The sequence below is a fragment of the Capsicum annuum genome, chromosome 11 (assembly GCF_002878395.1).
Source record: "Capsicum annuum cultivar UCD-10X-F1 chromosome 11, UCD10Xv1.1, whole genome shotgun sequence".
Taxonomy (NCBI): domain Eukaryota; kingdom Viridiplantae; phylum Streptophyta; class Magnoliopsida; order Solanales; family Solanaceae; genus Capsicum; species Capsicum annuum.
Genome location: NC_061121.1, coordinates 92,718,808 through 92,731,001, shown reverse-complemented (window position 1 = coordinate 92,731,001; position 12,194 = coordinate 92,718,808). Strand labels below are relative to the sequence as shown.

At 31.7% G+C, this 12,194-nt stretch overlaps 1 protein-coding gene across 3 annotated transcripts; it reads right to left on the bottom strand.

The window, feature by feature from the left end:
- Positions 1 to 503: 503 nt before the first annotated feature.
- On the bottom strand, positions 504 to 11,811 carry LOC107847580 (F-box only protein 6). 3 transcript variants are annotated; one of them, XM_047398843.1, is made up of 4 exons: positions 11,671 to 11,811; positions 11,431 to 11,539; positions 11,003 to 11,105; positions 504 to 2,000 (listed from the first exon to the last, which is right to left on the bottom strand). In XM_047398843.1, exon 4 carries the CDS (start codon positions 1,940 to 1,942, stop codon positions 752 to 754), a length of 1,191 nt encoding a protein of 396 aa, XP_047254799.1. In that variant the 5' UTR covers positions 1,943 to 2,000; positions 11,003 to 11,105; positions 11,431 to 11,539; positions 11,671 to 11,811; the 3' UTR covers positions 504 to 751. The 3 variants fall into 3 exon arrangements, with proteins under 3 accessions (XP_047254799.1, XP_047254800.1, XP_016547409.1); XM_047398844.1 differs by lacking the exon at positions 11,003 to 11,105; XM_016691923.2 differs by lacking the exons at positions 11,003 to 11,105; positions 11,431 to 11,539; positions 11,671 to 11,811 and adding an exon at positions 6,408 to 6,800.
- Between the last annotated feature and the right edge of the window lie 383 nt (positions 11,812 to 12,194).

Here is a 12,194-nt window from a genome sequence, read left to right as displayed (position 1 = left end):
TACCTTTTGATCTTCTATTTTAAACTTGTCAGATAGAAAGTTAGGAATTAAAGATTTGCTAAAAAAAAAAAAAAGAAAAATCCCTTTTTAAGAATGCGAAAAAGAATAATAAGACCAACAAATTAAAAGGAAGTAGCAAGTTTAGTTGCGTACAGTACAGCACTTTGTGCATTCGGAGGGTTGGAGTGCCAGCTATCAAAATGAGGAACCACACAAGCCAGCAATAATACTTTTGAAAAATTGGAGTTGAAAATCCATAATAATGGTTCCATCGGTTCGTTATTTTGATGACTAAAAAAAAATACAATACTTGTGATTTCTTATTTTGGTATCACTAGAACAAGATGTAAATCACTTGCATCAGGGGAAAACACCATACTATCTGAAATTTCCAATATGTAAAAACACGGATCCACATTAATATACCAACAGATAGGCAGAAGTAAATTATCAGATACATAAGAGATATGCTCCATAATAGAAGAAATTTTGAGAGGTTACCCTTGAACGTTTTAAGACTCGCTTAATGTTATATAAGTAGAGCATTGTAGAATAGTCTCATCAGGAAACAAAAGCTTAAAAACTAGATGATATTTATACAAGAGAGGAAGTGATAATAAATTCACAGATCCTTTTCTTCTATTGCAGTACAGAAGACTGGGCTGCAAATTATGATTGGAAAAGCTAGAGCAACGTGTTAAAGGATATATTGCACCCAGCTGTGACTAGAACTTTTACTGGGAGACTCAAATCAAGCCACAGCTGTTAGACAGGGATGAAAAGCAGTCCCGCATGCAATCCATTGCCTCTTTCTCCCACGTGGCAAGATACAACCAGGGACCTTCATCCATTTTCCGGTGGAGAAATCATACGTAACTAGCCGGTTCATTTGTCTTGATCTTAACGATAGCATGAGCAAACCTTTGTTACCCAAGCAAGTCATTCGAACGTGCTTTCCATAAAACTCCAAGCACCATATGTTTGGCATTCTGTCAACCTCCTTCCACAAAAGAGTCATCTTTTGCAGCTCCCATATGCACACACAAGTGGCCGCATTCTTTGTCAGCAAACCCACAAGCATTATGCGCCCCCCACATTCTGCTAGTGTATGATCACTCAGATGTAGAGGGGCAGGGATAATGAACTGTTTCCAAACCCCAGTAACCATGTCATAGGACACGATCCCATCAGGGTCCGAGCGCATGAAGTAAAGTTTACTACCGATGGAGACTGTCTGCGACTTGAAGTTGAGCGCCAGAGGGAGCTTAATATTCGAGGACATGGTTCCTGGACGATCCCAAGAGTTGTTTCTGGAGTTGTAAACTTCAAACTCTCCATCGCAACCAACCCAAAGGATATTGTATCCCTCGCTGGCTGACTTCCCACACAGTGTAATACCTACTGCCACACGGGACCACACCTTAACAGATCTGGCTGGTAACTCTTTGAAGGACCTAGTAAGAGGGTTGCATACGTAGAAGCTCCTGTGTCCAATATCAAGGAAACAGACAAGACCTCCTGCAGAAGCAACTGGCAAGACTATCAACTTGGTTGGCAATGCAGGTATAGTAGGATGATGCCATTTCTTCAATGTTGGGTCATACATGGCTCCAGTATTCACGTTTTCATGAGTAATGGTGTAGAACCATGGTTGTGGTTGAGGAACTTGGGCACACTGTTCAGAAAAACTTTGGGACGTCAGCATTGAGTTCCATTTGTGGCAAACTAATCTGAAGCGGAAAAATGTGGCAATTGGTAGTCTTGCAACAACAGCTTCAATTAGGTCTTCGGGAAATTCTTTCCAAATTTGTTGATCCAAATTCTCGATGGAGTGTGAAGTTCCAGTCACTTCTCCCCGATTTCTTTCCTTCCGGGCTTTCTTTTTTGGTGGTGGCTTCCCAGGTTCCAACATCTTGAGATTTTCAGATTTTCCGGCAGTCATGATGATATTGAAGCAACTGTCTTCGGCAGAATTTTCATCCCGATTTAGGAAATAAAATCTGGACATATGCAAAACGGTTAATTTACATATTTTCTGCCAAGCTAAAAAGTTTCAAAAATTGCATCATGCAGTGAATCGCTGAAATCAATATCTTTATGAGAAACTGAAAAAGGACTGAACACCCCTGCATTTCGTAACACCCATAAAGTATCTTAAGTAACAATGTATATAAAAAATTAATTGAATCAAATTAATTAAAGAAGTACAAAATCATAAATAATTATAATAAATAATAACTATTAAATTGACATTCTAGTGACTTAATTAAGATTAATGGATGACTTTTAGTTTTAAAGTAATCATTACATGACCAAAGCGAGCCAACCGAGCCGAAGCTGTGACCGAACTTAAACTGAGCCAAGCTAAATACAGGCGAGCAGAGCTGGCTCGGCTCTATGCCCAGCCCTACCTGCAAGTTTTATAATTTCTCATTCATGAAATATTAGGAAAAGAACTTTGAATTAAGTGGATGATCCTCCTAGCGAACAGACCGTAGCCAAACTGATACAAGTGAACAAATAAAGTACGGATGCTTGAGGGAATCATGCCAGAGGAACTCGGCAAAATGACCCATGACGGGTGTTGTGCCACTGCATCAGCTCTATCTAAGATGCTCAGGTAATTGAGAAGATTCCAGATTAGGTAAATATAGGTCCTGTGCCTAAATCAACCTTTGCAGAGCTAGCGAGAAAGATCTGCTTTTCAAACTTGCTTAACTGACTAAGTTCTATTATTACAAGATTATTTAACTGATAAGATAACCATAAACTCTAAGAGAACATTGAACAAGGAGAACTTTCTCACGTTCCAGAATTTTCCAAAATAATTTGATCTAGTTTTCTCATGTTTCGCTTTTACGGTCAGTTTGACTGATACACAAATTACTGCATCCATAGTCTTCATTCTAACCAAATCTGTGTAACCAATATCCTCAACTTTCGTGGATCTTGAGAGGAATGTGCCAAAAAAGCATTTACACAAAGAGTAAAAAGTTAGCAGACCTAGTAACTTGGAAATATCCAGAAATAAACATACTACTAAAAGCAGCATTTCCCAAATTGTTCTTCCGCTTAACTGGGACATAACTTCTAGTCTTACCAAGTGATTACTCCACCTAATTCACTCATCAAAGCACAAAGTAGCTAACAGATGTATCTGCAAACACCAGGCGCCTTCAAATACTTCTGGTTATTCTAGACCATACCAGTTAATGTTTAAGAAAAAATGTTCAAATACAGAAAATTCAGTCACAGAGATGCTACAAACCTGCACCCAAGGGTGTGTGCGAAAACCATGAGAAAGCAGGGGTTAACTCCCAGTAGGTACAAAGACACTAAGGTGGTTCTTCCTGTCTGCCTAAGCTTTGGTGGGAAGAGTTACCTAGTACCTGTGCTTGTGAGAGGAAGAACGTACTTGATGGAATAGCTGAGGTGCGCTTACACTGGAACGGACATCACTTTAATAAATAATAAAACTAAAAAGAGAGACAGAGATGCTAGAAACCTAAATATTAATGCCACATAAGCAGGCAACCATCTCCAACTAACAGGACAAGTATCAGCCAGATATAAGCTCCAATAGTTTTAAGAGGGTAAAGTTTCTTTTAAAAGATTCTTTCAGATAAAAATGAGTTTCAACTTCAATCCTACTAATCATCACCATTGTATTGTGCAGAATTAGGGAATCCATGTGTTTATGTTTAAAAGAAAAAAGAAGACAAAGAAGAAAGTTTTGACTTCCATGAATTCCCATGAGACTCTACTTTGCAATGAGCATGTGACAAGCTCAAATGATAGAGAACCATAAAGGACTTTAAAATGGAGGGAACTTAAGCTGCTAAAAGCATGTTTTGATAATTCCAATACATAAGGGTACTTCTGTTTGAGATATGGTCTTTAACAGGCAATGCAACATGTAAATAGGAAAATCTTAAGACACATTACGTCAAACAAACAAATAGATGCATATAGTGTCCATTATAGAGGTCTAATTCCCACTATAACGGCCTCATAATAGTGGGATCTGCCTACTATAGCAGGAATGACCAATATTGACTTCCGCTATAGCGGGAAAATTACACAAATGAAAGGATTTAGTGATCATAATTTTAAAATAGCACAAAATCCTGACAGAGAAAGTAGCATCTGGTTCCAATATTAGCAGTCCTAGAAGGCTTTAAAATTTATTTTAATCTCCAAAAGATAGATCCTAAGGCTGCATTTGTTTTTTTTAAGATTCAGATGTCTGAATCTGAATGCACATCTGAATGATAAAGATGTTTTCTTTAGATCTAAAAACTGAATGATTAAGGTTGTTTGTTTTTCAATATCTGAATGTGTAAAAAAATTTATTTGTATATATAATAAAATAAAAAATACAATTCAAATAAAGAACTAATTATATATCAGAAAATATAATTGAATACAACAAAATTATTATTTGATTGAAAAAAAATATTTATGTTTGTTAGTGATAGTGGAGATGGTTTATAATGGTGGTTGCGGTGACAATGATTGATGTTAGGGATTAGTAATGTTAGTGGTGATAGTTGTAATGGTTGGTATTGTAGTGACTGTAATGATGGTGGCGGTTGATAGTGGTGGTGGTGGTTGTGATGTGACGTTGCTTGATGTTAGAAGTTGGAGGTGTTAATTGTGATGATTGAAAAATGAATGCATGATGGTTGACAATGTGTTGGTGCTACTTGGAGATGTTGTTAGTTGTGATGGTGGAGATGCTTGTTAGTAGAGATAAATTATAGCGATGGTAGTGGTTGAAGTGATGGTAGAGGTAGCGTTACTAGTGACAATGGTAGTGACGGTCGAAGATGTGTGGAGGTTGTGATGTATTAGTGGTAGTTAGCGGTGGTGGAAGTTGTGATAGATGAGTTGATCGATAGTAGAGATTGGCCGGTAGTGATTGGTGATGGTGGTACTATTGACAGCAGTGGTGGTGGTGAATAGAATTAGAATAATAGAGGTAGTAGGTGTGGTAGCGATTGACAATAGTGGTTGGTAGTGATATTTGTTGTCGATGGTGGTTGTGATGGCGGAGGTGGTTGGTGGCGGTGGGTGGTGGTTGATAATGGTGGTGGTGGCAGAGGTGATTAGTGGTGGTGATTGATGATTATGAATAGAGTGGCGGTGAATATTATCTAACACCAGAATACCTCTTCAGACCTATTAAGACTTGATTCTAGATCTGAATGATTAAGACCTATTAAGAGCTAAAATCTTAATAAAAAATAAATGCACTTAATGGTTTGAAGTCTGAACCATTCAGATTCAGATATCCATTAAGAGCAAACAAATGAGCCCTAAGACAGCAGACATAAGGATATTTTTGGCTAAACTGCAAAGACTCTTTCTTAGCAAGATATTTCTTTTGCTTTTCTTTTTTTTGATAACCATGGTGTCCAGGCCTTTTGTCTATGCTGGCTTTGAACCGGAGACCTCAGGTTCTCAACCCACTTCATTCACCACCAGGCCACACCGTTGGGTGCTTAGCAAGATATTTGAAACTCGAAAAAAATGAGTTCTCAAACTTGTCATGTTGCAAAACAAAGAGCATGGGGTTTGCGCAGTTCAAAAACACTACAAGACGATATAAATGTTCTTTCCCCGGTAGGGAATGGGCAAACAATCCCTAAAAGGACACTTGAACCAAGTTCATTTGCTAATCAATATTGTTTCTAACTGCTTGCGTTTGAGATACCAACTAACTTTGTCTAAGAGACCATCGCTTCATCCAGTAGCTTCCTATACACCAGCTGTTTGAATACAAAAAGTTAAGTCGGATAGATTTCGTGGAATCCTTCTCAAAAATTCATACATCCATCTGGAAGAATGTCATTGAGTATTTATCCGATAACATAAACATTACAAATGAAGCAACTTGTGAATCATTAAACAATTTGAACTACTAGTATTGTACCATTTTGGATTGGGAACAACAACTTTTGCCATGATCATCTACAAACAAGAAAATATGAGATCGAGTTTACAAATTCAAACAAGAACTATGAGATAATTTTTATTGACTAAAAAAAACGGAAACCAAACTTCAAGACCTAAAGTTTACAAATTTGACAGTTATATAGTGCTAAGCAACTTGATTACTTAAAAACTGCTGAACATGAGAGCATCCCACTAAAAAAGCATACAATTCCCCAAAGTTCCAATTCAATCAACAAAAAGAATGCAAAGAGAAACAGAACAAAAATACCCGAACCATCAGAAAAATTATAAAGTTAAAAGCTTTATTTACACCAAAAAGCTCAAATAATCACATTTGACAAAGTGAGAAATTTCATATTAATGACACAGATCGAACAAAATAACGACAAAAACCGAAAATAAGGGGAAAACCCATGGGTAAATAAGAAAAGTAAGAGAAATAATAAAACCTTGGGAGGTGTAAAAGTGGTGGCGTTTGAGGATGAAAAGAGATGTTCGAAGAGGACGAAGAAGCAGCGTGGAGTTCTAATAGTTGTTTAACTTGTCCAATGAGTTGCCTGAGCATGGCCAACACTTCCATGCCCTTCAGGTGAGGCCCTATTACCCAAACACCCCTCCACCCCTCCACCCCTCCTTTCTATAGTATTTATCTATCTGAAAATGAAAAATCTCCCTTTCTTTTTTCTCTAGGAGTTGAGGGTGTTTGTTCGTGTGGTACTAATTGCACGCTCCTTTATTTACACATCAACTAGGTGCCTTTGATCATGAGTAGTATTGACCGTGTACGCAACTTTCTAATCATCTCCTTAGTTCAACCCTTTTTCCCAATCTAACCTCCTTCATTTCCATTTATTTAATGAAAAAACTACAAGAAATAACATATTTTAAAACTTAAATTATAGAAAATAGTAACACTTAAATAAAATTACATTGTGTAGTACATATAACATAGATTCTTTTTTCATGTCACTTCTCTTTCTCTTTCCTCTATCTGTTTTTTACTTTATCTTTTATTATTTGAAATCTTTTAAATTGTTCTTTTAATTTTTTTCCTTTTCCCTAAATTACTCTTGTTTAAATTAATAGATTTCTTTTCCAAATTAAATTCAATTAAGAACAATATTATCTTCATGACATTCAAAATTTCAAAATATCACTCTTATATCTCTAACTTTTTTATCTTGCTAGTTTTTTCAATTTCTTTTGTTTTATTTTTTAATTTAATTTCTTTTTTATTTTTTTTTCCATTTTATTTTCTCTCTTCTACTTCTCTTTTTTTTTCCTTTTTTTTTTTTTCTTTTTTTTTTCTTTTTTTTTTTCTTATTTTTCCTTATATTTTTTTCGTTTTCTTCTTCTTCTTCTTTTTTTCGCTTTTGTTTTTATACTTTTATTTCTAGTTTCTATTTTTCTTTTTCACTTCTTTTTTTAGATTTTATTTTTTGTTTTTGTCTTTTTTTTTCTTTTTTTCATTTTCTTACTCTTCTATCTGGGACTTTGAATTAAAAGGAACAAACAAGTTTTCCAATTAACTTAAAATGATTTAATATTGTTTGATATCGTTTTTATGTCTTTAATCATTTTTTTTATCAATTTTTTTCAGCAAATAGTTTTTTGAATATTTAGTATACGAATTTTTAAAAAAATAAAGGTGATTGTACTATTTCATCGAATTAGATGAAAATCGAACTGATCAAGTTATTATTTGTTCAAACTCGATTTTGATACGTTAAATAGTAATAAAAAAAATTAAATTTTATCGAATTGTATAGTCGATTAATATGTTTGTATATTCGGAATAGTGAAATTGTAATCTACTGATTTTTATCTATATATATTGTTTGCGTTTGTATATATTGATTATGTTTGTATATTTACAGGTCTGCATATGTATTTTAATTGTATTTTTCAGTTTCTACATATGTATTTTTCTGTTCGGCATATGTATTTTACAGATCTGCATATGAATTCATAGGTCGTTATATGTATTTTTTATATTTTTTAACTTTGTATATGTATTTTATGCAAATCTATACATATATATTTCATAACACATATGAAAATACATTTTTTTAGTGAAATCAAATACGTATATATTTACATAGAATTTTTAGCAAGTACATATACGTAATTGTACATGTATTAGTTATTTGTAATATAATTATATCTTTTTTTTATTATACATTTACCCATATATGTGTTGTTATTTACATACAATACTTCAAAAATGGTCACATTCATACAATACTTTTTCAGTATTTTGATTACCTATATACCTATATGTATATGTATATAGTTGTCATTTTTGTTATAGAGATTTTGTATTCTATATATTTATATATGCATATGAGTCAGATATGTATTTCTGTAAATACATATGCACACACATATGTATATTTTGTATTATAAATACATATATAGATCTGTATATCTATTTATTTTGTATATTTTTTAAATATTTATATATTATATAGATATTTATCTTTTAAAAATAAAAGTTAGCGATAAAAAAATACAAAAAATAAAAAAAAAGACAAAAACGAAAATGAAAAATAAAAAAAAAACAAAGAAGTGAAAAGGAAAAAAATAGAAATGTAAAATAAAAGCAAAAAAAATTAAAAAAAATAACAATAGAAAAAAGAGGAAGAAAACGAAAAATAAAAATATGAGAAAGGAAAAAAAATAAGGAAACGAAAAAATAAAAAATAAAGAAAAAAGAAAAAAGAAAAAAAAAAGAGAAATAGAAGAGAAAAAATAAAGTGGAGAGAAAAAATGGTAAAAGAAAAAATAAATAAAATAAAAAAAGAAATAGAAGCTAAAAATAGAAGTGTAAAAATAAAAGAGAAACAATAAAATAAACAGAAAAAAGAAGAAGAAAACGAAAATAGTAAAAGAAAAAAATACGTGAAAGAAAAAAAAGGAAAAAGGAAAAAATAAAAGGAAAAAAAAAGGAGAAATAGAACAAAGAAAATAAAGTGGAAAGAAAAAAATAGAAGAGAAAAAAAAATCAAAATAAAAAAGAGTGAATGAAAGAAAAAAAATGATAATGATACTTTATTTTGAATTTTTGAAGATCAGAATTTTCATATTTGAGTTTGATTTGAAAAAGTAATCTATTAATTTAATTAAGATTAATTTATGAAAAAAAAAAATCTACTGCTTTAAATAAGAATTTACTGTTTTAAACACATAAGATAATTATTCCTTATTTAACTCAATTGATTTGAGTAAAAAAGGATAGTAAATCTTGTTGTATATGTATTTTAATAGCAATACTTTTATAAAATATAAAATACAAGTTGTTATATCATGTAATTATGAAACAATTGCTATAAAACTCTTAATTATGATCTTAAATTTGCTACTTTTGAAATTTCTCATTACTACGAACTAATCTTGCCATTACTAATCAACTATTGCCTCTGTCTCAAAAATTACCAAGGAAGTGTATATGAATATTATGTGATTATTCAAATTTACTTACTTTAGATCATTTATTTTATGTTTTACATTGGTTGTAACTTATTAGAATTCTCATGTATTATAATTATTACTTTACTCTACATACAATAACCAAAAAACATTCAACATCAAAAATTGCAAAAAATTGTTTTAATTGGTTTCTCTTTATCCAAGAGGGCAATACAATAACATGACTCAAGTAAGAGTATTAGGAATTCAGATTTTAATGTAGGTTTTTGGGTTACCATCAACTAATTGTGTATTATTTACTCTTGAATTAATACATGGAAGAAAAAAAATTCTACTCTTAACCTTAATTTACAACTTTTATTTTGGTTAGTTTGATTTTTAACTTCCAAGGCTTTAACTTGTTGAAATATTATGAGTTCCTTTGCCTTTTTGGGTATGCATCATGAGTGGCAGTTAAGCAAACGAATTAATTGATAAAAATAATTACTACCTGTATGATAAATTTAAAACTTTAAATATTTAACTGATCTAATGTTATACGTATATTTTTTTTGTATAATTAAATGATGTATCAAACAATTTATTTTAACGTTATTAATACTTTTTGTGATTTATTTCATAACACGGTGTAGAAAAAAAGTTAAATAATGCACTTAAGCTTTAATAGTTTCGTTCTAAAACTAGATGGAGAGTAGAGTGAAATAGAGCTTATATTTCAAAGGAGCCGCAAAAGTCAAGGAAAGACTCTTTTGTTAAATTTTTCGAAGAGTTGGTTAACGAAAAGAAACAAAAAGGGCAGTCAATATAATTACTGTGCAAAGTACTATTTTGTTTTCTATTGTTTGTATTATTATTAGGAATGGTTTGTTGGTTAAAAAAGAGTTATTCTCAAATAATTAATCTTGGATTATTGGTTAAAAAAGAGTTATTCTCAAATAATTAATCTTGGACTAATTATTCTCTCTATATATATATATATATGTGGAATAACTTATCACATCAATGTGGTGTAAATGGTGGATAAATAATTATGGCACCAACTAATGACTCAGCCTAATATGAAATAAAATAATCATTTATTTTATTTCGGGACTATTTATATTTATGTCTTACACCAAAAGACCCCATAATCTTTCGTTTGGTTGCAAACTCAATTAGTTAGTAGTACCAGAATTAGTTATTCCTCTCTCTTAATGATATGATAGTACTAGAATAATTTATCATGAAATAAAATAACTAAAATGACAAAAATAACCCTCAAACTCTTTTTATAATCACTAATTTGATCTAGCATTCTACTAATTTGGGTTCAACCCCTTTATAAAACTAGCCTAATCACACGTGTCTCGCATGTGTAACGTTTGATTATTTAAAATTAAATAATTTTATTTCTTGCGGAGATTTTTAATAAAATGTAAAAGTGCAAATTAATTTTCAAAAATCCTTCACACTTTAATATAATAATGTAAACATAAATATATACCCATATATATTTTACCACCAGAAATTTCAACTGGTTAATGAATTATCACTTTTGCGTTTGCCATGTAGCAATCTAAACATAAATATATAAAGATAAAGTAAAAAAAATACCCCCTGGAAAGTATAGACTTACTAAGCATTCATAATAATGAATTCTTGTATTCTTTTCATCTGTGGGGAGCTTGGAAGATCGGCATCAATCACAATTCAAGCAGCGGCGAAGTTAAAATTTTCATCTAGGAGCGTCAAAATATAAATAAATAAATTCACAAAAAAATCAAGAAGTGTCAATATATATGTGTGTGTAAAAATATTTTTACCTAACTACACTATAATTTTTTAATGACGAATAAATAAGTGTAGAATAAAGTATTTGCTAATAGATATTTTTTGGGGGTTGCAAATTTAGTTGTTCTATTTGATTAATTAATTAAGGCAAAAAGTGATTTGATTTTGTCTCAAGATTAAACAAATATCACAGAACAAACTCAAACTCATAATAGGATAAACTGAAATTTGAGATAAAAAATCTCATATATCAAAGAAAGAACAAGAACCAACACGGGTTGTAGTGCAGTGGATGGGGCTGCTCCACCGTTAACCAGAGGTTGAGGGTTCGATTCTGGGTATGGAGAAAACTCTGTTGGAAGCGTTGTCACCTTAATGGGCCCTGCAACGCGCGATCCAGATTAGTCGGGGCTCCAATACAGACACCAAAAACTGGATGAAAAAACAAAAAAAAGAAAGAACAAGAATTTTTACAATTGAAAAGAATTAAATCGTAAGGATGAAAAAGCTAACCTCCAAGTTAAAATTTTTCCAGACTCGTCGAACATACAAATAACCCTCTCCTATCTTTTTTTGGAGGGTCCTTTGCTTAGTGCAATCCCATGTGTTCACAGAAATAAAAAAAATTATACATTCATAGAATAAATATCAATTTTATCAAATTTATAACATAATTAACGATTTCACAAAGATGAATTAAAAATCTCCCTCATTTTCTTTAATCCGTGATATTATGTGAAAATAAGAACTAATAAAGAAAAATGAAGAGAAAAATATAGAAGTACCTTGAAATTTCAGAAATGCCTTAAAAAAATGGGGAAAATACAAAAAGATGAAATGAGCTTGAAGGATTTTCATAGTAAAAGAGAGCAATTTAGTGAATGACAAGAGTTGAATACAAGCATGAAAGCCACGTATAGTGATGCGGTGGCTGGACAATCGGTGGAGTAAAATAATGTTTGGGCAACTAACCAAGATGATGCAAATATTCTTCATTAATTGGTTTATACCCTCAAGCACACATGTTGAAACTTAAA